Source organism: Pleurodeles waltl, chromosome 6 (assembly GCF_031143425.1).
Source record: "Pleurodeles waltl isolate 20211129_DDA chromosome 6, aPleWal1.hap1.20221129, whole genome shotgun sequence".
NCBI lineage: Eukaryota > Metazoa > Chordata > Amphibia > Caudata > Salamandridae > Pleurodeles > Pleurodeles waltl.
The window spans coordinates 1718542042-1718565598 of record NC_090445.1 but is presented as its reverse complement, the minus strand read 5'-3'; the positions used below and the strand labels follow the sequence as shown (position 1 = coordinate 1718565598).

The following is a 23557-nucleotide window of genomic DNA, read 5'->3' as shown; positions in this document are numbered from 1 at the left end:
CTGCTGTTGTTGCTGCTGTAGTGGCTACTGTTGTGTCTGCTGTGGTTGCAGGTGTTGTTTCAGCTGTGGTGGCAGCTGTTGTGGCTGCTGTTGTTTCAGGTGTTGTTTCTGCTGTGGTGGCAGCTGTTGTGGCTGCTGTAGTTGCTGTTGTAGTTGATGCTGTTGTTGCTGCTGTTGTGGCTACTGTTGTGTCTGCTGTTGTCGGAGGTATTGTTTCTGCTGTGGTGGCAGCTGTTGTGGCTGCTGTAGTTGCTGCTGTAGTTGCTGCTGTTGTAGCTGCTGTTGTGGCTGCTGTAGTTGCTGCTGTTGTAGCTGCTATTGTGTCTACTGTTGTGTCTGCAGTTGTGGGTGCTGTTGTTGCTACTGTTGTGGCTGCTGTTGTTGCAGGTGTTGTTTCTGCTGTTGTGGCTGCTGTTGTTGTTACTGTTGTTTCAGATGTTGTTTCTGCTGTGGTGGCAGCTGTTGCTGCAGCTGTTGTGGCTGCTGTAGTTGCTGCTGTTGTTGCTTCTGTAGTTGCTGCTGTAGTTGCTGCTGTTGTGGCTACTGTTGTGTCTGCTGTTGTTGCAGGTGTTGTTTCTGCTGTGGTGGCCGCTATTGTGGCTTGTGTTGTGGCTGCTGTAGTTGCTGCTGTTGTTGCTGCTGTTGTAGCTGCTGTTGTAGCTGCTGTTGTTGAAGCTGTTATGTCTGCTGTTGTTGCAGGTGTTGTTTCTGTTGTTGTGGCTACTGGTATGTCTGCTGTTGTTGCAGGTGTTGTTTCTGCTGTGGTGGCAGCTGTTGTGGCTGCTGTAGTAGCTGCTGTTGTAGCTGCTGTTGTGTCTACTGTTGTGTCTGCAGTTGTGGGTGCTGTTGTGGCTACTGTTGTGGCTGCTGTTGTTGCAGGTGTTGTTTGTGCTGTTGTGGCTGCTGTTGTTGCTACTGTTGTTTCAGGTGTTGTTTCTGCTGTGGTGGCCGCTATTGTGGCTGCTGTTGTTGCTGCTGTAGTTGCTGCTGTAGTTGCTGCTGTTGTGGCTACTGTTGTGTCTGCTGTTGTTGCAGGTGTTGTTTCTGCTGTGGTGGCCGCTATTGTGGCTTCTGTTGTGGCTGCTGTAGTTGCTGCTGTTGTTGCTGCAGTTGTAGCTGCTGTTGTAGCTGCTGTAGTTGCTGCTGTTGTTGCTGCTGTTGTTGCTGCTGTTGTGGCTGCTGTAGTTGCTGCTGTAGTAGTTGCTGCTGTTGTGGCTACTGTTGTGTCTACTGTTGTTGCGGGTGTTGTTTCTGCTGTGGTGGCAGCTGTTGTGGCTCCTGTTGTTTCAGGTGTTGTTTCTGCTGTTGTGGCTGCTGTAGTTGCTGCTGTTGTTGCTGCTGTTGTATCTGCTGTTGTTGCTGCTGTAGTTGCTGCTGTATTTGCAGCTGTTGTTGCAGGTGTTGTTTCTGCTGTGGTGGAAGCTGTTGTGGCTGCTGTTGTATCTGCTGTTGTAGCTGCTGTAGTAGCTGCTGTTGTTGTTGCTGTAGTGGCTACTGTTATTTCTGCAGTTATTGCAGTTGTTGTTTCAGCTGTGCTGGCAGCTGTTGTGGCTGCTGTTGTTTCAGATGTTGTTTCTGCTGTGGTGGCAGCTGTTGCAGCAGCTGTTGTGGCTGCTGTAGTTGCTGCTGTTGTTGCTGCTGTAGTTGCTGGTGTTGCGGCTACTGTTGTGTCTGCTGTTGTTGCAGGAGTTGTTTCTGCTGTGGTGGCCGCTATTGTGGCTTCTGTTGTGGCTGCTGTAGTTGCTGCTGTTGTTGCTGCTGTTGTAGCTGCTGTTGTAGCTGCTGTAGTTGCTGGTGTTGTTGCTGCTGTTGTTGCTGCTGTTGTTGCAGCTGTTGTGGCTGCTGTAGTTGCTGCTGTTGTTGCTGCTGTTATGTCTGCTGTTGTTGCAGGTGTTGTTTCAGCTGTGGTGGCAGCTGTTGTGGATGCTGTTGGTTCATGTGTTGTTTCTGCTGTGGTGACAACTGTTGTGGCTTCTCTTGTTGCTGCTGTTGCTGCTACTGTTGTGTCTGCTGTTGTTGCAGGTGTTGTTTCTGCTGTGGTGGCAGCTATTGTGGCTTCTGTTGTGGCTGCTGTAGTTGCTGCTGTTGTTGCAGGTGTGGTGGCTGCTGTTGTAGCTGCTGTAGTTGCTGCTGTTGTTGCTGCTGTTGTTGCAGCTGTTGTGGCTGTTGTAGTTGCTGCTGTTGTTGCTGATATGTCTGCTGTTGTTGCAGGTGTTGTTTCTGCTGTGGTGACAGCTGTTGTGGCTGCTGTTGTTGCAGGTGTTGTTTCTGCTGTGGGGGCAGCTGTTGTTGCCACCGTGGTGGCAGCTGTTGTGGCTGCTGTTGTATCTGCTGTTGTAGCTGCTGTAGTTGCTGCTGTTGTTTCTGCTGTTGTGGCTACTGTTATTTCTGCAGTTATTGCAGGTGTTGTTTCAGCTGTAGTGGCAGCTGTTGTAGCTGCTGTTGTTTCAGGTGTTGTTTCTGCTGTGTTGACAGCTGTTGTGGCTGCTGTTGTGGCTGCTGTAGTTGCTGCTGTAGTAGTTGCTGCTGTTGTGGCTACTGTTGAGTCTGCTGTTGTTGTGGGTGTTGTTTCTGCTGTGGTGGCAGCTGTTGTGGCTGCTGTTGTTTCAGGTGTTGTTTCTGCTGTTGTGGCAGATGTTGTGGCAGCTGTTGTGGCTGCTGTAGTTGTTGCTGTTGTTGCTGCTGTTGTATCTGCTGTTGTTGCTGCTGTAGTTACTGCTGTTGTTGCTGCTGTAGTTGCAGCTGTTGTTGCAGGTGTTGTGGCTACTGTTATTTCTGCAGTTATTGCAGGTGTTGTTTCAGCTGTAGTGGCAGCTGTTGTACCTGCTGTTGTTTCAGTCGTTGTTTCTTCTGTGTTGACAGCTGTTGTGGCTGCTGTTGTTGCTGCTGTAGTTGCTGCTGTATTAGTTGCTGCTGTGGTGGCTACTGTTGTGTCTGCTGTTGTTGCAAGTGTTGTTTCTGCTGTGGTGGCAGCTGTTGTGGCTGCTGTAGTTGCTGCTGTTGTAGCTGCTGTTGTGTCTACTGTTGTGTCTGCAGTTGTGGATGCGGTTGTGGCTACTGTTGTGGCTGCTGTTGTTGCAGGTGTTGTTTCTGCTGTTGTGGCTGCTGTCGTTGCTACTGTTGTTTCAGGTGTTGTTTCTGCTGTGGTGGCAGCTGTTGCGGCAGCTGTTGTGGCCGCTGTAGTTGCTGCTGTTGTTGCTGCTGTTGTGGCTACTGTTGTGCCTGCTGTTGTTGCTGCTGTAGTTGCTTCTGTGGTGGCTACTGTTGTGTCTGCTGTTGTTACAGGTGTTGTTTCTGCTGTGGTGGCAGCTGTTGTGGCTGCTGTTGTTTCAGGTGTTGTTTCTGCTGTGGTGGCAGCTGTTGTGTCTGCTGTTGTTGCAGGTGTTGTTTCTGCTTTTGTGGCTGCTGTCGTTGCTACTATTGTTTCAGGTGTTGTTTCTGCTGTGGTGGCAGCTGTTGCGGCAGCTGTTGTGGCCGCTGTAGTTGCTGCTGTTGTTGCTGCTGTTGTGGCTACTGTTGTGCCTGCTGTTGTTGCTGCTGTAGTTGCTGCTGTGGTGGCTACTGTTGTGTCTGCTGTTGTTACAGGTGTTGTTTCTGCTGTGGTGGCAGCTGTTGTGGCTGCTGTTGTTTCAGGTGTTGTTTCTGCTGTGGTGGCTACTGTTGTGTCTGCTGTTGTTGCAGGTGTTGTTTCTGTTGTTGTGGCTACTGTTATGTCTGCTGTTGTTGCAGGTGTTGTTTCAGCTGTGGTGGCAGCTGCTGGGGCTGCTGTTGTTGCAGGTGTTGTTTCTGCTGTGGTGGCAGCTGTTGTGGCTGCTGTAGTTGCTTCTGTTGTAGCGGCTGTTGTGTCTACTGTTGTGTTTGCAGTTGTGGATGCTGTTGTGGCTACTGTTGTGGCTGCTGTTGTTTCAGGTGTTGTTTCTGCTGTTGTGGCTGCTGTCGTTGCTACTGTTGTTTCAGGTGTTGTTTCTGCTGTGGTGGCAGCTGTTGCAGCAGCTGTTGTGGCTGCTGTAGTTGCTGCTGTTGTTGCTGCTGTAGTTGCTGCTGTTGCGGCTACTGTTGTGTCTGCTGTTGTTGCAGGTGTTGTTTCTGCTGTGGTGGCCGCTATTGTGGCTTCTGTTGTGGCTGCTGTAGTTGCTGCTGTTGTTGCTGCTGTTGTAGCTGCTGTTGTAGCTGCTGTAGTTGCTGGTGTTGTTGCTGGTGTTGTTGCTGCTGTTGTTGCAGCTGTTGTGGCTGCTGTAGTTGCTGCTGTTGTTGCTGCTGTTATGTCTGCTGTTGTTGCAGGTGTTGTTTCAGCTGTGGTGGCAGCTGTTGTGGATGCTGTTGGTTCAGGTGTTGTTTCTGCTGTGGTGACAACTGTTGTGGCTTCTGTTGTTGCTGCTGTTGCTGCTACTGTTGTGTCTGCTGTTGTTGCAGGTGTTGTTTCTGCTGTGGTGGCAGCTATTGTGGCTTCTGTTGTGGCTGCTGTAGTTGCTGCTGTTGTTGCAGGTGTGGTGGCTGCTGTTGTAGCTGCTGTAGTTGCTGCTGTTGTTGCTGCTGTTGTTGCTGCTGTTGTTGCAGCTGTTGTGGCTGTTGTAGTTGCTGCTGTTGTTGCTGATGAGTCTGCTGTTGTTGCAGGTGTTGTTTCTGCTGTGGTGACAGCTGTTGTGGCTGCTGTTGTTGCAAGTGTTGTTTCTGCTGTGTGGGCAGCTGTTGTTGCCACTGTGGTGGCAGCTGTTGTGGTTGCTGTTGTATCTGCTGTTGTAGCTGCTGTAGTTGCTGCTGTTGTTTCTGCTGTTGTGGCTACTGTTATTTCTGCAGTTATTGCAGGTGTTGTTTCAGCTGTAGTGGCAGCTGTTGTAGCTGCTGTTGTTTCAGGTGTTGTTTCTGCTGTGTTGACAGCTGTTGTGGCTGCTGTTGTGGCTGCTGTAGTTGCTGCTGTAGTAGTTGCTGCTGTTGTGGCTACTGTTGTGTCTGCTGTTGTTGCGGGTGTTGTTTCTGCTGTGGTGGCAGCTGTTGTGGCTGCTGTTGTTTCAGGTGTTGTTTCTGCTGTTGTGGCAGATGTTGTGGCAGCTGTTGTGGCTGCTGTAGTTGTTGCTGTTGTTGCTGCTGTTGTATCTGCTGTTGTTGCTGCTGTAGTTGCTGCTGTTGTTGCTGCTGTAGTTGCAGCTGTTGTTGCAGGTGTTGTTTCTGCTGTGGGGGCAGCTGTTGTTGCCACTGTGGTGGCAGCTGTTGTGGCTGCTGTTGTATCTGCTGTTGTAGCTGCTGTAGTTGCTGCTGTTGTTTCTGCTGTTGTGGCTACTGTTATTTCTGCAGTTATTGCAGGTGTTGTTTCAGCTGTAGTGGCAGCTGTTGTAGCTGCTGTTGTTTCAGTCGTTGTTTCTGCTGTGTTGACAGCTGTTGTGGCTGCTGTTGTGTCTGCTGTTGTTACAGGTGTTGTTTCTGCTGTGGTGGCAGCTGTTGTGGCTGCTGTTGTTGCAAGTGTTGTTTCTGCTGTGGTGGCAGCTGTTGTGGCTGCTGTAGTTGCTGCTGTTGTAGCTGCTGTTGTGTCTACTGTTGTGTCTGCAGTTGTGGATGCGGTTGTGGCTACTGTTGTGGCTGCTGTTGTTGCAGGTGTTGTTTCTGCTGTTGTGGCTGCTGTCGTTGCTACTGTTGTTTCAGGTGTTGTTTCTGCTGTGGTGGCAGCTGTTGCGGCAGCTGTTGTGGCCGCTGTAGTTGCTGCTGTTGTTGCTGCTGTTGTGGCTACTGTTGTGCCTGCTGTTGTTGCTGCTGTAGTTGCTTCTGTGGTGGCTACTGTTGTGTCTGCTGTTGTTACAGGTGTTGTTTCTGCTGTGGTGGCAGCTGTTGTGGCTGCTGTTGTTTCAGGTGTTGTTTCTGCTGTGGTGGCAGCTGTTGTGTCTGCTGTTGTTGCAGGTGTTGTTTCTGCTGTTGTGGCTGCTGTCGTTGCTACTATTGTTTCAGGTGTTGTTTCTGCTGTGGTGGCAGCTGTTGCGGCAGCTGTTGTGGCCGCTGTAGTTGCTGCTGTTGTTGCTGCTGTTGTGGCTACTGTTGTGCCTGCTGTTGTTGCTGCTGTAGTTGCTGCTGTGGTGGCTACTGTTATGTCTGCTGTTGTTACAGGTGTTGTTTCTGCTGTGGTGGCAGCTGTTGTGGCTGCTGTTGTTTCAGGTGTTGTTTCTGCTGTGGTGGCTACTGTTGTGTCTGCTGTTGCTGCAGGTGTTGTTTCTGTTGTTGTGGCTACTGTTATGTCTGCTGTTGTTGCAGGTGTTGTTTCAGCTGTAGTGGCAGCTGCTGTGGCTGCTGTTGTTGCAGGTGTTGTTTCTGCTGTGGTGGCAGCTGTTGTGGCTGCTGTAGTTGCTTCTGTTGTAGCTGCTGTTGTGTCTACTGTTGTGTCTGCAGTTGTGGATGCTGTTGTGGCTACTGTTGTGGCTGCTGTTGTTTCAGGTGTTGTTTCTGCTGTTGTGGCTGCTGTCGTTGCTACTGTTGTTTCAGGTGTTGTTTCTGCTGTGGTGGCAGCTGTTGCAGCAGCTGTTGTGGCTGCTGTAGTTGCTGCTGTTGTTGCTGCTGTAGTTGCTGCTGTTGCGGCTACTGTTGTGTCTGCTGTTGTTGCAGGTGTTGTTTCTGCTGTGGTGGCCGCTATTGTGGCTTCTGTTGTGGCTGCTGTAGTTGCTGCTGTTGTTGCTGCTGTTGTAGCTGCTGTTGTAGCTGCTGTTGTAGCTGCTGTAGTTGCTGGTGTTGTGGCTGCTGTTGTTGCTGCTGTTGTTGCAGCTGTTGTGGCTGCTGTAGTTGCTGCTGTTGTTGCTGCTGTTATGTCTGCTGTTGTTGCAGGTGTTGTTTCAGCTGTGGTGGCAGCTGTTGTGGATGCTGTTGGTTCAGGTGTTGTTTCTGCTGTGGTGACGACTGTTGTGGCTTCTGTTGTTGCTGCTGTTGCTGCTACTGTTGTGTCTGCTGTTGTTGCAGGTGTTGTTTCTGCTGTGGTGGCAGCTATTGTGGCTTCTGTTGTGGCTGCTGTAGTTGCTGCTGTTGTTGCAGGTGTGGTGGCTGCTGTTGTAGCTGCTGTAGTTGCTGCTGTTGTTGCTGCTGTTGTTGCTGCTGTTGTTGCAGCTGTTGTGGCTGTTGTAGTTGCTGCTGTTGTTGCTGCTATGTCTGCTGTTGTTGCAGGTGTTGTTTCTGCTGTGGTGACAGCTGTTGTGGCTGCTGTTGTGGCTGCTGTAGTTGCTGCTGTAGTAGTTGCTGCTGTTGTGGCTACTGTTGTGTCTGCTGTTGTTGCGGGTGTTGTTTCTGCTGTGGTGGCAGCTGTTGTGGCTGCTGTTGTTTCAGGTGTTGTTTCTGCTGTTGTGGCAGATGTTGTGGCAGCTGTTGTGGCTGCTGTAGTTGTTGCTGTTGTTGCTGCTGTTGTATCTGCTGTTGTTGCTGCTGTAGTTGCTGCTGTTGTTGCTGCTGTAGTTGCAGCTGTTGTTGCAGGTGTTGTTTCTGCTGTGGGGGCAGCTGTTGTTGCCACTGTGGTGGCAGCTGTTGTGGCTGCTGTTGTATCTGCTGTTGTAGCTGCTGTAGTTGCTGCTGTTGTTTCTGCTGTTGTGGCTACTGTTATTTCTGCAGTTATTGCAGGTGTTGTTTCAGCTGTAGTGGCAGCTGTTGTAGCTGCTGTTGTTTCAGTCGTTGTTTCTGCTGTGTTGACAGCTGTTGTGGCTGCTGTTGTGTCTGCTGTTGTTACAGGTGTTGTTTCTGCTGTGGTGGCAGCTGTTGTGGCTGCTGTTGTTGCAAGTGTTGTTTCTGCTGTGGTGGCAGCTGTTGTGGCTGCTGTAGTTGCTGCTGTTGTAGCTGCTGTTGTGTCTACTGTTGTGTCTGCAGTTGTGGATGCGGTTGTGGCTACTGTTGTGGCTGCTGTTGTTGCAGGTGTTGTTTCTGCTGTTGTGGCTGCTGTCGTTGCTACTGTTGTTTCAGGTGTTGTTTCTGCTGTGGTGGCAGCTGTTGCGGCAGCTGTTGTGGCCGCTGTAGTTGCTGCTGTTGTTGCTGCTGTTGTGGCTACTGTTGTGCCTGCTGTTGTTGCTGCTGTAGTTGCTTCTGTGGTGGCTACTGTTGTGTCTGCTGTTGTTACAGGTGTTGTTTCTGCTGTGGTGGCAGCTGTTGTGGCTGCTGTTGTTTCAGGTGTTGTTTCTGCTGTGGTGGCAGCTGTTGTGTCTGCTGTTGTTGTAGGTGTTGTTTCTGCTGTCGTTGCTACTATTGTTTCAGGTGTTGTTTCTGCTGTGGTGGCATCTGTTGCGGCAGCTGTTGTAGCTGCTGTTGTTTCAGTCGTTGTTTCTGCTGTGTTGACAGCTGTTGTGGCTGCTGTTGTGTCTGCTGTTGTTACAGGTGTTGTTTCTGCTGTGGTGGCAGCTGTTGTGGCTGCTGTTGTTGCAAGTGTTGTTTCTGCTGTGGTGGCAGCTGTTGTGGCTGCTGTAGTTGCTGCTGTTGTAGCTGCTGTTGTGTCTACTGTTGTGTCTGCAGTTGTGGATGCGGTTGTGGCTACTGTTGTGGCTGCTGTTGTTGCAGGTGTTGTTTCTGCTGTTGTGGCTGCTGTCGTTGCTACTGTTGTTTCAGGTGTTGTTTCTGCTGTGGTGGCAGCTGTTGCGGCAGCTGTTGTGGCCGCTGTAGTTGCTGCTGTTGTTGCTGCTGTTGTGGCTACTGTTGTGCCTGCTGTTGTTGCTGCTGTAGTTGCTGCTGTGGTGGCTACTGTTGTGTCTGCTGTTGTTACAGGTGTTGTTTCTGCTGTGGTGGCAGCTGTTGTGGCTGCTGTTGTTTCAGGTGTTGTTTCTGCAGTGGTGGCTACTGTTGTGTCTGCTGTTGTTGCAGGTGTTGTTTCAGCTGTAGTGGCAGCTGCTGTGGCTGCTGTTGTTGCAGGTGTTGTTTCTGCTGTGGTGGCAGCTGTTGTGGCTGCTGTAGTTGCTTCTGTTGTTGCAGGTGTGGTGGCTGCTGTTGTAGCTGCTGTAGTTGCTGCTGTTGTTGCTGCTGTTGTTGCTGCTGTTGTTGCAGCTGCTGTGGCTGTTGTAGTTGCTGCTGTTGTTGCTGATGAGTCTGCTGTTGTTGCAGGTGTTGTTTCTGCTGTGGTGACAGCTGTTGTGGCTGCTGTTGTTGCAGGTGTTGTTTCTGCTGTGGGGGCAGCTGTTGTTGCCACCGTGGTGGCAGCTGTTGTGGCTGCTGTTGTATCTGCTGTTGTAGCTGCTGTAGTTGCTGCTGTTGTTTCTGCTGTTGTGGCTACTGTTATTTCTGCAGTTATTGCAGGTGTTGTTTCAGCTGTAGTGGCAGCTGTTGTAGCTGCTGTTGTTTCAGGTGTTGTTTCTGCTGTGTTGACAGCAGTTGTGGCTGCTGTTGTGGCTGCTGTAGTTGCTGCTGTAGTAGTTGCTGCTGTTGTGGCTACTGTTGTGTCTGCTGTTGTTGTGGGTGTTGTTTCTGCTGTGGTGGCAGCTGTTGTGGCTGCTGTTGTTTCAGGTGTTGTTTCTGCTGTTGTGGCAGATGTTGTGGCAGCTGTTGTGGCTGCTGTAGTTGTTGCTGTTGTTGCTGCTGTTGTATCTGCTGTTGTTGCTGCTGTAGTTGCTGCTGTTGTTGCTGCTGTAGTTGCAGCTGTTGTTGCAGGTGTTGTTTCTGCTGTGGGGGCAGCTGTTGTTGCCACTGTGGTGGCAGCTGTTGTGGCTGCTGTTGTATCTGCTGTTGTAGCTGCTGTAGTTGCTGCTGTTGTTTCTGCTGTTGTGGCTACTGTTATTTCTGCAGTTATTGCAGGTGTTGTTTCAGCTGAAGCGGCAGCTGTCGTTGCTACTGTTGTTTCAGGTGTTGTTTCTGCTGTGGTGGCAGCTGTTGCGGCAGCTGTTGTGGCCGCTGTAGTTGCTGCTGTTGTTGCTGCTGTTGTGGCTACTGTTGTGCCTGCTGTTGTTGCTGCTGTAGTTGCTTCTGTGGTGGCTACTGTTGTGTCTGCTGTTGTTACAGGTGTTGTTTCTGCTGTGGTGGCAGCTGTTGTGGCTGCTGTTGTTTCAGGTGTTGTTTCTGCTGTGGTGGCAGCTGTTGTGTCTGCTGTTGTTGCAGGTGTTGTTTCTGCTGTTGTGGCTGCTGTCGTTGCTACTATTGTTTCAGGTGTTGTTTCTGCTGTGGTGGCAGCTGTTGCCGCAGCTGTTGTGGCCGCTGTAGTTGCTGCTGTTGTTGCTGCTGTGGTGGCTACTGTTGTGTCTGCTGTTGTTACAGGTGTTGTTTCTGCTGTGGTGGCAGCTGTTGTGGCTGCTGTTGTTTCAGGTGTTGTTTCTGCTGTGGTGGCTACTGTTGTGTCTGCTGTTGTTGCAGGTGTTGTTTCAGCTGTAGTGGCAGCTGCTGTGGCTGCTGTTGTTGCAGGTGTTGTTTCTGCTGTGGTGGCAGCTGTTGTGGCTGCTGTAGTTGCTTCTGTTGTAGCTGCTGTTGTGTCTACTGTTGTGTCTGCAGTTGTGGATGCTGTTGTGGCTACTGTTGTGGCTGCTGTTGTTTCAGGTGTTGTTTCTGCTGTTGTGGATGCTGTCGTTGCTACTGTTGTTTCAGGTGTTGTTTCTGCTGTGGTGGCAGCTATTGCAGCAGCTGTTGTGGCTGCTGTAGTTGCTGCTGTAGTTGCTGCTGTTGCGGCTACTGTTGTGTCTGCTGTTGTTGCTGGTGTTGTTTCTGCTGTGGTGGCCGCTATTGTGGCTTCTGTTGTGGCTGCTGTAGTTGCTGCTGTTGTTGCTGCTGTTGTAGCTGCTGTTGTAGCTGCTGTTGTAGCTGCTGTAGTTGCTGGTGTTGTTGCTGCTGTTGTTGCTGCTGTTGTTGCAGCTGTTGTGGCTGTTGTAGTTGCTGCTGTTGTTGCTGCTGTTATGTCTGCTGTTGTTGCAGGTGTTGTTTCAGCTGTGGTGGCAGCTGTTGTGGATGCTGTTGGTTCAGGTGTTGTTTCTACTGTGGTGACAACTGTTGTGGCTTCTGTTGTTGCTGCTGTTGCTGCTACTGTTGTGTCTGCTGTTGTTGCAGGTGTTGTTTCTGCTGTGGTGGCAGCTATTGTGGCTTCTGTTGTGGCTGCTGTAGTTGCTGCTGTTGTTGCTGCTGTTGTATCTGCTGTTGTTGCTGCTGTAGTTGCTGCTGTTGTTGCTGCTGTAGTTGCAGCTGTTGTTGCAGGTGTTGTTTCTGCTGTGGGGGCAGCTGTTGTTGCCACTGTGGTGGCAGCTGTTGTGGCTGCTGTTGTATCTGCTGTTGTAGCTGCTGTAGTTGCTGCTGTTGTTTCTGCTGTTGTGGCTACTGTTATTTCTGCAGTTATTGCAGGTGTTGTTTCAGCTGTAGTGGCAGCTGTTGTAGCTGCTGTTGTTTCAGTCGTTGTTTCTGCTGTGTTGACAGCTGTTGTGGCTGCTGTTGTGTCTGCTGTTGTTACAGGTGTTGTTTCTGCTGTGGTGGCAGCTGTTGTGGCTGCTGTTGTTGCAAGTGTTGTTTCTGCTGTGGTGGCAGCTGTTGTGGCTGCTGTAGTTGCTGCTGTTGTAGCTGCTGTTGTGTCTACTGTTGACCCTGCAGTTGTGGATGCGGTTGTGGCTACTGTTGTGGCTGCTGTTGTTGCAGGTGTTGTTTCTGCTGTTGTGGCTGCTGTCGTTGCTACTGTTGTTTCAGGTGTTGTTTCTGCTGTGGTGGCAGCTGTTGCGGCAGCTGTTGTGGCCGCTGTAGTTGCTGCTGTTGTTGCTGCTGTTGTGGCTACTGTTGTGCCTGCTGTTGTTGCTGCTGTAGTTGCTTCTGTGGTGGCTACTGTTGTGTCTGCTGTTGTTACAGGTGTTGTTTCTGCTGTGGTGGCAGCTGTTGTGGCTGCTGTTGTTCCAGGTGTTGTTTCTGCTGTGGTGGCAGCTGTTGTGTCTGCTGTTGTTGCAGGTGTTGTTTCTGCTGTTGTGGCTGCTGTCGTTGCTACTATTGTTTCAGGTGTTGTTTCTGCAGTGGTGGCAGCTGTTGCGGCAGCTGTTGTGGCCGCTGTAGTTGCTGCTGTTGTTGCTGCTGTGGTGGCTACTGTTGTGTCTGCTGTTGTTACAGGTGTTGTTTCTGCTGTGGTGGCAGCTGTTGTGGCTGCTGTTGTTTCAGGTGTTGTTTCTGCTGTGGTGGCTACTGTTGTGTCTGCTGTTGTTGCAGGTGTTGTTTCAGCTGTAGTGGCAGCTGCTGTGGCTGCTGTTGTTGCAGGTGTTGTTTCTGCTGTGGTGGCAGCTGTTGTGGCTGCTGTAGTTGCTTCTGTTGTAGCTGCTGTTGTGTCTACTGTTGTGTCTGCAGTTGTGGATGCTGTTGTGGCTACTGTTGTGGCTGCTGTTGTTTCAGGTGTTGTTTCTGCTGTTGTGGATGCTGTCGTTGCTACTGTTGTTTCAGGTGTTGTTTCTGCTGTGGTGGCAGTTGTTGCAGCAGCTGTTGTGGCTGCTGTAGTTGCTGCTGTAGTTGCTGCTGTTGCGGCTACTGTTGTGTCTGCTGTTGTTGCAGGTGTTGTTTCTGCTGTGGTGGCCGCTATTGTGGCTTCTGTTGTGGCTGCTGTAGTTGCTGCTGTTGTTGCTGCTGTTGTAGCTGCTGTTGTAGCTGCTGTTGTAGCTGCTGTAGTTGCTGGTGTTGTTGCTGCTGTTGTTGCTGCTGTTGTTGCAGCTGTTGTGGCTGCTGTAGTTGCTGCTGTTGTTGCTGCTGTTATGTCTGCTGTTGTTGCAGGTGTTGTTTCAGCTGTGGTGGCAGCTGTTGTGGATGCTGTTGGTTCAGGTGTTGTTTCTGCTGTGGTGACAACTGTTGTGGCTTCTGTTGTTGCTGCTGTTGCTGCTACTGTTGTGTCTGCTGTTGTTGCAGGTGTTGTTTCTGCTGTGGTGGCAGCTATTGTGGCTTCTGTTGTGGCTGCTGTAGTTGCTGCTGTTGTTGCAGGTGTGGTGGCTGCAGTTGTAGCTGCTGTAGTTGCTGCTGTTGTTGCTGCTGTTGTTGCTGCTGTTGTTGCAGCTGTTGTGGCTGTTGTAGTTGCTGCTGTTGTTGCTGCTATGTCTGCTGTTGTTGCAGGTGTTGTTTCTGCTGTGGTGACAGCGGTTGTGGCTGCTGTTGTTGCAGGTGTTGTTTCTGCTGTGGGGGCAGCTGTTGTTGCCACCGTGGTGGCAGCTGTTGTGGCTGCTGTTGTATCTGCTGTTGTAGCTGCTGTAGTTGCTGCTGTTGTTTCTGCTTTTGTGGCTACTGTTATTTCTGCAGTTATTGCAGGTGTTGTTTCAGCTGTAGTGGCAGCTGTTGTAGCTGCTGTTGTTTCAGGTGTTGTTTCTGCTGTGTTGACAGCTGTTGTGGCTGCTGTTGTGGCTGCTGTAGTTGCTGCTGTAGTAGTTGCTGCTGTTGTGTCTGCTGTTGTTGCGGGTGTTGTTTCTGCTGTGGTGGCAGCTGTTGTGGCTGCTGTTGTTTCAGGTGTTGTTTCTGCTGTTGTGGCAGATGTTGTGGCAGCTGTTGTGGCTGCTGTAGTTGCTGCTGTTGTTGCTGCTGTTGTATCTGCTGTTGTTGCTGCTGTAGTTGCTGCTGTTGTTGCTGCTGTAGTTGCAGCTGTTGTTGCAGGTGTTGCTTCTGCTGTGGGGGCAGCTGTTGTTGCCACCATGGTGGCAGCTGTTGTGGCTGCTGTTGTATCTGCTGTTTTAGCTGCTGTAGTTGCTGCTGTTGTTTCTGCTGTTGTGGCTACTGTTATTTCTGCAGTTATTGCAGGTGTTGTTTCAGCTGTAGTGGCAGCTGTTGTAGCTGCTGTTGTTTCAGGTGTTGTTTCTGCTGTGTTGACAGCTGTTGTGGCTGCTGTTGTGGCTGCTGTAGTTGCTGCTGTAGTAGTTGCTGCTGTTGTGGCTACTGTTGTGTCTGCTGTTGTTGCTGGTGTTGTTTCTGCTGTGGTGGCCGCTATTGTGGCTTCTGTTGTGGCTGCTGTAGTTGCTGCTGTTGTTGCTGCTGTTGTAGCTGCTGTTGTAGCTGCTGTTGTAGCTGCTGTAGTTGCTGGTGTTGTTGCTGCTGTTGTTGCTGCTGTTGTTGCAGCTGTTGTGGCTGTTGTAGTTGCTGCTGTTGTTGCTGCTGTTATGTCTGCTGTTGTTGCAGGTGTTGTTTCAGCTGTGGTGGCAGCTGTTGTGGATGCTGTTGGTTCAGGTGTTGTTTCTACTGTGGTGACAACTGTTGTGGCTTCTGTTGTTGCTGCTGTTGCTGCTACTGTTGTGTCTGCTGTTGTTGCAGGTGTTGTTTCTGCTGTGGTGGCAGCTATTGTGGCTTCTGTTGTGGCTGCTGTAGTTGCTGCTGTTGTTGCTGCTGTTGTATCTGCTGTTGTTGCTGCTGTAGTTGCTGCTGTTGTTGCTGCTGTAGTTGCAGCTGTTGTTGCAGGTGTTGTTTCTGCTGTGGGGGCAGCTGTTGTTGCCACTGTGGTGGCAGCTGTTGTGGCTGCTGTTGTATCTGCTGTTGTAGCTGCTGTAGTTGCTGCTGTTGTTTCTGCTGTTGTGGCTACTGTTATTTCTGCAGTTATTGCAGGTGTTGTTTCAGCTGTAGTGGCAGCTGTTGTAGCTGCTGTTGTTTCAGTCGTTGTTTCTGCTGTGTTGACAGCTGTTGTGGCTGCTGTTGTGTCTGCTGTTGTTACAGGTGTTGTTTCTGCTGTGGTGGCAGCTGTTGTGGCTGCTGTTGTTGCAAGTGTTGTTTCTGCTGTGGTGGCAGCTGTTGTGGCTGCTGTAGTTGCTGCTGTTGTAGCTGCTGTTGTGTCTACTGTTGACCCTGCAGTTGTGGATGCGGTTGTGGCTACTGTTGTGGCTGCTGTTGTTGCAGGTGTTGTTTCTGCTGTTGTGGCTGCTGTCGTTGCTACTGTTGTTTCAGGTGTTGTTTCTGCTGTGGTGGCAGCTGTTGCGGCAGCTGTTGTGGCCGCTGTAGTTGCTGCTGTTGTTGCTGCTGTTGTGGCTACTGTTGTGCCTGCTGTTGTTGCTGCTGTAGTTGCTTCTGTGGTGGCTACTGTTGTGTCTGCTGTTGTTACAGGTGTTGTTTCTGCTGTGGTGGCAGCTGTTGTGGCTGCTGTTGTTCCAGGTGTTGTTTCTGCTGTGGTGGCAGCTGTTGTGTCTGCTGTTGTTGCAGGTGTTGTTTCTGCTGTTGTGGCTGCTGTCGTTGCTACTATTGTTTCAGGTGTTGTTTCTGCAGTGGTGGCAGCTGTTGCGGCAGCTGTTGTGGCCGCTGTAGTTGCTGCTGTTGTTGCTGCTGTGGTGGCTACTGTTGTGTCTGCTGTTGTTACAGGTGTTGTTTCTGCTGTGGTGGCAGCTGTTGTGGCTGCTGTTGTTTCAGGTGTTGTTTCTGCTGTGGTGGCTACTGTTGTGTCTGCTGTTGTTGCAGGTGTTGTTTCAGCTGTAGTGGCAGCTGCTGTGGCTGCTGTTGTTGCAGGTGTTGTTTCTGCTGTGGTGGCAGCTGTTGTGGCTGCTGTAGTTGCTTCTGTTGTAGCTGCTGTTGTGTCTACTGTTGTGTCTGCAGTTGTGGATGCTGTTGTGGCTACTGTTGTGGCTGCTGTTGTTTCAGGTGTTGTTTCTGCTGTTGTGGATGCTGTCGTTGCTACTGTTGTTTCAGGTGTTGTTTCTGCTGTGGTGGCAGCTGTTGCAGCAGCTGTTGTGGCTGCTGTAGTTGCTGCTGTAGTTGCTGCTGTTGCGGCTACTGTTGTGTCTGCTGTTGTTGCAGGTGTTGTTTCTGCTGTGGTGGCCGCTATTGTGGCTTCTGTTGTGGCTGCTGTAGTTGCTGCTGTTGTTGCTGCTGTTGTAGCTGCTGTTGTAGCTGCTGTTGTAGCTGCTGTAGTTGCTGGTGTTGTTGCTGCTGTTGTTGCTGCTGTTGTTGCAGCTGTTGTGGCTGCTGTAGTTGCTGCTGTTGTTGCTGCTGTTATGTCTGCTGTTGTTGCAGGTGTTGTTTCAGCTGTGGTGGCAGCTGTTGTGGATGCTGTTGGTTCAGGTGTTGTTTCTGCTGTGGTGACAACTGTTGTGGCTTCTGTTGTTGCTGCTGTTGCTGCTACTGTTGTGTCTGCTGTTGTTGCAGGTGTTGTTTCTGCTGTGGTGGCAGCTATTGTGGCTTCTGTTGTGGCTGCTGTAGTTGCTGCTGATGTTGCAGGTGTGGTGGCTGCAGTTGTAGCTGCTGTAGTTGCTGCTGTTGTTGCTGCTGTTGTTGCTGCTGTTGTTGCAGCTGTTGTGGCTGTTGTAGTTGCTGCTGTTGTTGCTGCTATGTCTGCTGTTGTTGCAGGTGTTGTTTCTGCTGTGGTGACAGCGGTTGTGGCTGCTGTTGTTGCAGGTGTTGTTTCTGCTGTGGGGGCAGCTGTTGTTGCCACCGTGGTGGCAGCTGTTGTGGCTGCTGTTGTATCTGCTGTTGTAGCTGCTGTAGTTGCTGCTGTTGTTTCTGCTTTTGTGGCTACTGTTATTTCTGCAGTTATTGCAGGTGTTGTTTCAGCTGTAGTGGCAGCTGTTGTAGCTGCTGTTGTTTCAGGTGTTGTTTCTGCTGTGTTGACAGCTGTTGTGGCTGCTGTTGTGGCTGCTGTAGTTGCTGCTGTAGTAGTTGCTGCTGTTGTGTCTGCTGTTGTTGCGGGTGTTGTTTCTGCTGTGGTGGCAGCTGTTGTGGCTGCTGTTGTTTCAGGTGTTGTTTCTGCTGTTGTGGCAGATGTTGTGGCAGCTGTTGTGGCTGCTGTAGTTGCTGCTGTTGTTGCTGCTGTTGTATCTGCTGTTGTTGCTGCTGTAGTTGCTGCTGTTGTTGCTGCTGTAGTTGCAGCTGTTGTTGCAGGTGTTGCTTCTGCTGTGGGGGCAGCTGTTGTTGCCACCATGGTGGCAGCTGTTGTGGCTGCTGTTGTATCTGCTGTTTTAGCTGCTGTAGTTGCTGCTGTTGTTTCTGCTGTTGTGGCTACTGTTATTTCTGCAGTTATTGCAGGTGTTGTTTCAGCTGTAGTGGCAGCTGTTGTAGCTGCTGTTGTTTCAGGTGTTGTTTCTGCTGTGTTGACAGCTGTTGTGGCTGCTGTTGTGGCTGCTGTAGTTGCTGCTGTAGTAGTTGCTGCTGTTGTGGCTACTGTTGTGTCTGCTGTTGTTGCAAGTGTTGTTTCTGCTGTGGTGGCAACTGTTGTGGCTGCTGTAGTTGCTGCTGTTGTAGCTGCTGTTGTGTCTACTGTTGTGTCTGCAGTTGTGGATGCGGTTATGGCTACTGTTGTGGCTGCTGTTGTTGCAGGTGTTGTTTCTGCTGTTGTGGCTGCTGTCGTTGCTAATGTTGTTTCAGGTGTTGTTTCTGCTGTGGTGGCAGCTGTTGCGGCAGCTGTTGTGGCCGCTGTAGTTGCTGCTGTTGTTGCTGCTGTTGTGGCTACTGTTGTGCCTGCTGTTGTTGCTGCTGTAGTTGCTGCTGTGGTGGCTACTGTTGTGTCTGCTGTTGTTACAGGTGTTGTTTCTGCTGTGGTGGCAGCTGTTGTGGCTGCTGTTGTTTCAGGTGTTGTTTCTGCTGTGGTGGCTACTGTTTTGTCTGCTGTTGTTGCAGGTGTTGTTTCTGTTGTTGTGGCTACTGTTATGTCTGCTGTTGTTGCAGGTGTTGTTTCAGCTGTGGTGGCAGCTGCTGTGGCTGCTGTTGTTGCAGGTGTTGTTTCTGCTGTGGTGGCAGCTGTTGTGGCTGCTGTAGTTGCTTCTGTTGTAGCTGCTGTTGTGTCTACTGTTGTGTCTGCAGTTGTGGATGCTGTTGTGGCTACTGTTGTGGCTGCTGTTGTTTCAGGTGTTGTTTCTGCTGTTGTGGCTGCTGTCGTTGCTACTGTTGTTTCAGGTGTTGTTTCTGCTGTGGTGGCAGCTGTTGCAGCAGCTGTTGTGGCTGCTGTAGTTGCTGCTGTTGTTGCTGCTGTAGTTGCTGGTGTTGCGGCTACTGTTGTGTCTGCTGTTGTTGCAGGAGTTGTTTCTGCTGTGGTGGCCGCTATTGTGGCTTCTGTTGTGGCTGCTGTAGTTGCTGCTGTTGTTGCTGCTGTTGTAGCTGCTGTTGTAGCTGCTGTTGTAGCTGCTGTAGTTGCTGGTGTTGTTGCTGCTGTTGTTGCTGCTGTTGTTGCAGCTGTTGTGGCTGCTGTAGTTGCTGCTGTTGTTGCTGCTGTTATGTCTGCTGTTGTTGCAGGTGTTGTTTCAGCTGTGGTGGCAGCTGTTGTGGATGCTGTTGGTTCACGTGTTGTTTCTGCTGTGGTGACAACTGTTGTGGATTCTGTTGTTGCTGCTGTTGCTGCTACTGTTGTGTCTGCTGTTGTTGCAGGTGTTGTTTCTGCTGTGGTGGCAGCTGTTGTGGATGCTGTTGGTTCACGTGTTGTTTCTGCTGTGGTGACAACTGTTGTGGCTTCTGTTGTTGCTGCTGTTGCTGCTACTGTTGTGTCTGCTGTTGTTGCAGGTGTTGTTTCTGCTGTGGTGGCAGCTATTGTGGCTTCTGTTGTGGCTGCTGTAGTTGCTGCTGTTGTTGCAGGTGTGGTGGCTGCTGTTGTAACTGCTGTAGTTGCTGCTGTTGTTGCTGCTGTTGTTGCAGCTGTTGTGGCTGTTGTAGTTGCTGCTGTTGTTGCTGATATGTCTGCTGTTGTTGCAGGTGTTGTTTCTGCTGTGGTGACAGCTGTTGTGGCTGCTGTTGTTGCAGGTGTTGTTTCTGCTGTGGGGGCAGCTGTTGTTGCCACCGTGGTGGCAGCTGTTGTGGCTGCTGTTGTATCTGCTGTTGTAGCTGCTGTAGTTGCTGCTGTTGTTTCTGCTGTTGTGGCTACTGTTATTTCTGCAGTTATTGCAGGTGTTGTTTCAGCTGTAGTGGCAGCTGTTGTAGCTGCTGTTGTTTCAGGTGTTGTTTCTGCTGTGTTGACAGCTGTTGTGGCTGCTGTTGTGGCTGCTGTAGTAGTTGCTGCTGTTGTGGCTACTGTTGTGTCTGCTGTTGTTGCGGGTGTTGTTTCTGCTGTGGTGGCAGCTGTTGTGGCTGCTGTTGTTTCAGGTGTTGTTTCTGCTGTTGTGGCAGATGTTGTGGCAGCTGTTGTGGCTGCTGTAGTTGTTGCTGTTGTTGCTGCTGTTGTATCTGCTGTTGTTGCTGCTGTAGTTGCTGCTGTTGTTGCTGCTGTAGTTGCAGCTGTTGTTGCAGGTGTTTCTGCTGTGGGGGCAGCTGTTGTTGCCACTGTGGTGGCAGCTGTTGTGGCTGCTGTTGTATCTGCTGTTGTAGCTGCTGTAGTTGCTGCTGTTGTTTCTGCTGTTGTGGCTACTGTTATTTCTGCAGTTATTGCAGGTGTTGTTTCAGCTGTAGTGGCAGCTGTTAGTGCTGCTGTTGTTTCAGTCGTTGTTTCTGCTGTGTTGACAGCTGTTGTGGCTGCTGTTGTTGCTGCTGTAGTTGCTGCTGTATTAGTTGCTGCTGTGGTGGCTACTGTTGTGTCTGCTGTTGTTGCAAGTGTTGTTTCTGCTTTGGTGGCAGCTGTTGTGGCTGCTGTAGTTGCTGCTGTTGTAGCTGCTGTTGTGTCTACTGTTGTGTCTGCAGTTGTGGATGCGGTTGTGGCTACTGTTGTGGCTGCTGTTGTTGCAGGTGTTGTTTCTGCTGTTGTGGCTGCTGTCGTTGCTACTGTTGTTTCAGGTGTTGTTTCTGCTGTGGTGGCAGCTGTTGCGGCAGCTGTTGTGGCCGCTGTAGTTGCTGCTGTTGTTGCTGCTGTTGTGGCTACTGTTGTGCCTGCTGTTGTTGCTGCTGTAGTTGCTTCTGTGGTGGCTACTGTTGTGTCTGCTGTTGTTACAGGTGTTGTTTCTGCTGTGGTGGCAGCTGTTGTGGCTGCTGTTGTTTCAGGTGTTATTTCTGCTGTGGTGGCAGCTGTTGTGTCTGCTGTTGTTGCAGGTGTTGTTTCTGCTGTTGTGGCTGCTGTCGTTGCTACTATTGTTTCAGGTGTTGTTTCTGCTGTGGTGGCAGCTGTTGCGGCAGCTGTTGTGGCCACTGTAGTTGCTGCTGTTGTTGCTGCTGTTGTGGCTACTGTTGTGCCTGCTGTTGTTGCTGCTGTAGTTGCTGCTGTGGTGGCTACTGTTGTGTCTGCTGTTGTTACAGGTGTTGTTTCTGCTGTGGTGGCAGCTTTTGTGGCTGCTGCTGTTTCTGCTGTGGTGGCTACTATTGTGTCTGCTGTTGTTGCAGGTGTTGTTTCTGTTGTTGTGGCTACTGTTATGTCTGCTGTTGTTGCAGGTGTTGTTTCAGCTGTGGTGGCAGCTGCTGTGGCTGCTGTTGTTGCAGGTGTTGTTTCTGCTGTGGTGGCAGCTGTTGTGGCTGCTGTAGTTGCTTCTGTTGTAGCTGCTGTTGTGTCTACTGTTGTGTCTGCAGTTGTGGATGCTGTTGTGGCTACTGCTGTGGCTGCTGTTGTTTCAGGTGTTGTTTCTGCTGTTGTGGCTGCTGTCGTTGCTACTGTTGTTTCAGGTGTTGTTTCTGCTGTGGTGGCAGCTGTTGCAGCAGCTGTTGTGGCTGCTGTAGTTGCTGCTGTTGTTGCTGCTGTAGTTGCTGGTGTTGCGGCTACTGTTGTGTCTGCTGTTGTTGCAGGAGTTGTTTCTGCTGTGGTGGCCGCTATTGTGGCTTCTGTTGTGGCTGCTGTAGTTGCTGCTGTTGTTGCTGCTGTTGTAGCTGCTGTTGTAGCTGCAGTTGTAGCTGCTGTAGTTGCTGGTGTTGTTGCTGCTGTTGTTGCTGCTGTTGTGGCTACTGTTGTGCCTGCTGTTGTTGCTGCTGTAGTTGCTTCTGTGGTGGCTACTGTTGTGTCTGCTGTTGTTACAGGTGTTGTTTCTGCTGTGGTGGCAGCTGTTGTGGCTGCTGTTGTTTCAGGTGTTGTTTCTGCTGTGGTGGCAGCTGTTGTGTCTGCTGTTGTTGCAGGTGTTGTTTCTGCTGTTGTGGCTGCTGTCGTTGCTACTATTGTTTCAGGTGTTGTTTCTGCTGTGGTGGCAGCTGTCGTTGCTACTATTGTTTCAGGTGTTGTTTCTGCTGTGGTGGCAGCTGTTGCGGCAGCTGTTGTGGCCGCTGTAGTTGCTGCTGTTGTTGCTGCTGTTGTGGCTACTGTTGTGCCTGCTGTTGTTGCTGCTGTAGTTGCTTCTGTGGTGGCTACTGTTGTGTCTGCTGTTGTTACAGGTGTTGTTTCTGCTGTGGTGGCAGCTGTTGTGGCTGCTGTTGTTTCAGGTGTTGTTTCTGCTGTGGTGGCAGCTGTTGTGTCTGCTGTTGTTGCAGGTGTTGTTTCTGCTGTTGTGGCTGCTGTCGTTGCTACTATTGTTTCAGGTGTTGTTTCTGCGGTGGTGGCAGCTGTTGCGGCAGCTGTTGTGGCCGCTGTAGTTGCTGCTGTTGTTGCTGCTGTTGTGGCTACTGTTGTGCCTGCTGTTGTTGTAGTTGCTGCTGTGGTGGCTACTGTTGTGTCTGCTGTTGTTGCAGGTGTTGTTTCTGTTGTTGTGGCTACTGTTATCTCTGCTGTTGTTGCAGGTGTTGTTTCAGCTGTGGTGGCAGCTGCTGTGGCTGCTGTTGTTGCAGGTGTTGTTTCTGCTGTGGTGGCAGCTGTTGTGGCTGCTGTAGTTGCTTCTGTTGTAGCTGCTGTTGTGTCTACTGTTGTGTCTGCAGTTGTGGATGCTGTTGTGGCTACTGTTGTGGCTGCTGTTGTTTCAGGTGTTGTTTCTGCTGTTGTGGCTGCTGTCGTTGCTACTGTTGTTTCAGGTGTTGTTTCTGCTGTGGTGGCAGCTGTTGCAGCAGCTGTTGTGGCTGCTGTAGTTGCTGCTGTTGTTGCTGCTGTAGTTGCTGGTGTTGCGGCTACTGTTGTGTCTGCTGTTGTTGCAGGAGTTGTTTCTGCTGTTGTGGCTACTGTTATGTCTGCTGTTGTTGCAGGTGTTGTTTCAGCTGTGGTGGCAGCTGCTGTGGCTGCTGTTGTTGCAGGTGTTGTTTCTGCTGTGGTGGCAACTGTTGTGCCTGCTGTTGTTGCTGCTGTAGTTGCTTCTGTGGTGGCTACTGTTGTGTCTGCTGTTGTTACAGGTGTTGTTTCTGCTGTGGTGGCAGCTGTTGTGGCTGCTGTTGTTTCAGGTGTTGTTTCTGCTGTGGTGGCAGCTGTTGTGTCTGCTGTTGTTGCAGGTGTTGTTTCTGCTGTTGTGGCTGCTGTCGTTGCTACTATTGTTTCAGGTGTTGTTTCTGCTGTGGTGGCAGCTGTTGCGGCAGCTGTTGTGGCCGCTGTAGTTGCTGCTGTTGTTGCTGCTGTTGTGGCTACTGTTGTGCCTGCTGTTGTTGCTGCTGTAGTTGCTGCTGTGGTGGCTACTGTTGTGTCTGCTGTTGTTGCAGGTGTTGTTTCTGTTGTTGTGGCTACTGTTATGTCTGCTGTTGTTGCAGGTGTTGTTTCAGCTGTGGTGGCAGCTGCTGTGGCTGCTGTTGTTGCAGGTGTTGTTTCTGCTGTGGTGGCAGCTGTTGTGGCTGCTGTAGTTGCTTCTGTTGTAGCTGCTGTTGTGTCTACTGTTGTGTCTGCAGTTGTGGATGCTGTTGTGGCTACTGTTGTGGCTGCTGTTGTTTCAGGTGTTGTTTCTGCTGTTGTGGCTGCTGTCGTTGCTACTGTTGTTTCAGGTGTTGTTTCTGCTGTGGTGGCAGCTGTTGTGGCTGCTGTAGTTGCTGCTGTTGTTGCTGCTGTAGTTGCTGGTGTTGCGGCTACTGTTGTGTCTGCTGTTGTTGCAGGAGTTGTTTCTGCTGTGGTGGCCGCTATTGTGGCTTCTGTTGTGGCTGCTGTAGTTGCTGCTGTTGTTGCTGCTGTTGTAGATGCTGTTGTAGCTGCTGTTGTAGCTGCTGTAGTTGCTGGTGTTGTTGCTGCTGTTGTTGCTGCTGTTGTTGCAGCTGATGTGGCTGCTGTAGTTGCTGCTGTTGTTGCTGCTGTTATGTCTGCTGTTGTTGCAGGTGTTGTTTCAGCTGTGGTGGCAGCTGTTGTGGATGCTGTTGGTTCACGTGTTGTTTCTGCTGTGGTGACAACTGTTGTGGCTTCTGTTGTTGCTGCTGTTGCTGCTACTGTTGTGTCTGCTGTTGTTGCAGGTGTTGTTTCTGCTGTGGTGGCAGCTATTGTGGCTTCTGTTGTGGCTGCTGTAGTTGCTGCTGTTGTTGCAGGTGTGGTGGCTGCTGTTGTAGCTGCTGTAGTTGCTGCTGTTGTTGCTGCTGTTGTTGCTGCTGTTGTTGCAGCTGTTGTGGCTGTTGTAGTTGCTGCTGTTGTTGCTGATATATCTGCTGTTGTTGCAGGTTTTGTTTCTGCTGTGGTGACAGCTGTTGTGGCTGCTGTTGTTGCAGGTGTTGTTTCTGCTGTGGGGGCAGCTGTTGTTGCCACCGTGGTGGCAGCTGTTGTGGCTGCTGTTGTATCTGCTGTTGTAGCTGCTGTAGTTGCTGCTGTTGTTTCTGCTGTTGTGGCTACTGTTATTTCTGCAGTTATTGCAGGTGTTGTTTCAGCTGTAGTGGCAGCTGTTGTAGCTGCTGTTGTTTCAGGTGTTGTTTCTGCTGTGTTGACAGCTGTTGTGGCTGCTGTTGTGGCTGCTGTAGTTGCTGCTGTAGTTGCTGCTGTTGTGGCTACTGTTGTGTCTGCTGTTGTTGCGGGTGTTGTTTCTGCTGTGGTGGCAGCTGTTGTGGCTGCTGTTGTTTCAGGTGTTGTTTCTGCTGTTGT

The 23557-nt window shown here is 50.8% G+C and overlaps 1 protein-coding gene across 1 annotated transcript in view; it reads left to right on the top strand.

Annotated features, from left to right (window-relative positions):
* The first annotated feature begins 680 nt into the window (after window positions 1-680).
* LOC138301834 (platelet binding protein GspB-like) overlaps window positions 681-23557 on the top strand; it is a 34035-nt gene continuing 11158 nt past the window's right edge. Inside the window, exons 1-25 of the mRNA XM_069242332.1 lie at window positions 681-726; window positions 1891-2022; window positions 2212-2451; window positions 4282-4413; window positions 4615-4854; window positions 5116-5301; window positions 6802-6933; window positions 7396-7581; window positions 9043-9282; window positions 9544-9777; window positions 10834-10965; window positions 11068-11253; window positions 12646-12777; window positions 12979-13218; window positions 13468-13653; window positions 14029-14160; window positions 14263-14448; window positions 15841-15972; window positions 16174-16413; window positions 16663-16896; window positions 18052-18315; window positions 18505-18744; window positions 18994-19335; window positions 22810-22941; window positions 23143-23382. Coding sequence (XP_069098433.1) covers window positions 681-726; window positions 1891-2022; window positions 2212-2451; window positions 4282-4413; window positions 4615-4854; window positions 5116-5301; window positions 6802-6933; window positions 7396-7581; window positions 9043-9282; window positions 9544-9777; window positions 10834-10965; window positions 11068-11253; window positions 12646-12777; window positions 12979-13218; window positions 13468-13653; window positions 14029-14160; window positions 14263-14448; window positions 15841-15972; window positions 16174-16413; window positions 16663-16896; window positions 18052-18315; window positions 18505-18744; window positions 18994-19335; window positions 22810-22941; window positions 23143-23382 — 4786 coding nt within the window. The remainder of the gene's footprint in view (window positions 727-1890; window positions 2023-2211; window positions 2452-4281; window positions 4414-4614; window positions 4855-5115; window positions 5302-6801; window positions 6934-7395; window positions 7582-9042; window positions 9283-9543; window positions 9778-10833; window positions 10966-11067; window positions 11254-12645; window positions 12778-12978; window positions 13219-13467; window positions 13654-14028; window positions 14161-14262; window positions 14449-15840; window positions 15973-16173; window positions 16414-16662; window positions 16897-18051; window positions 18316-18504; window positions 18745-18993; window positions 19336-22809; window positions 22942-23142; window positions 23383-23557) is intronic.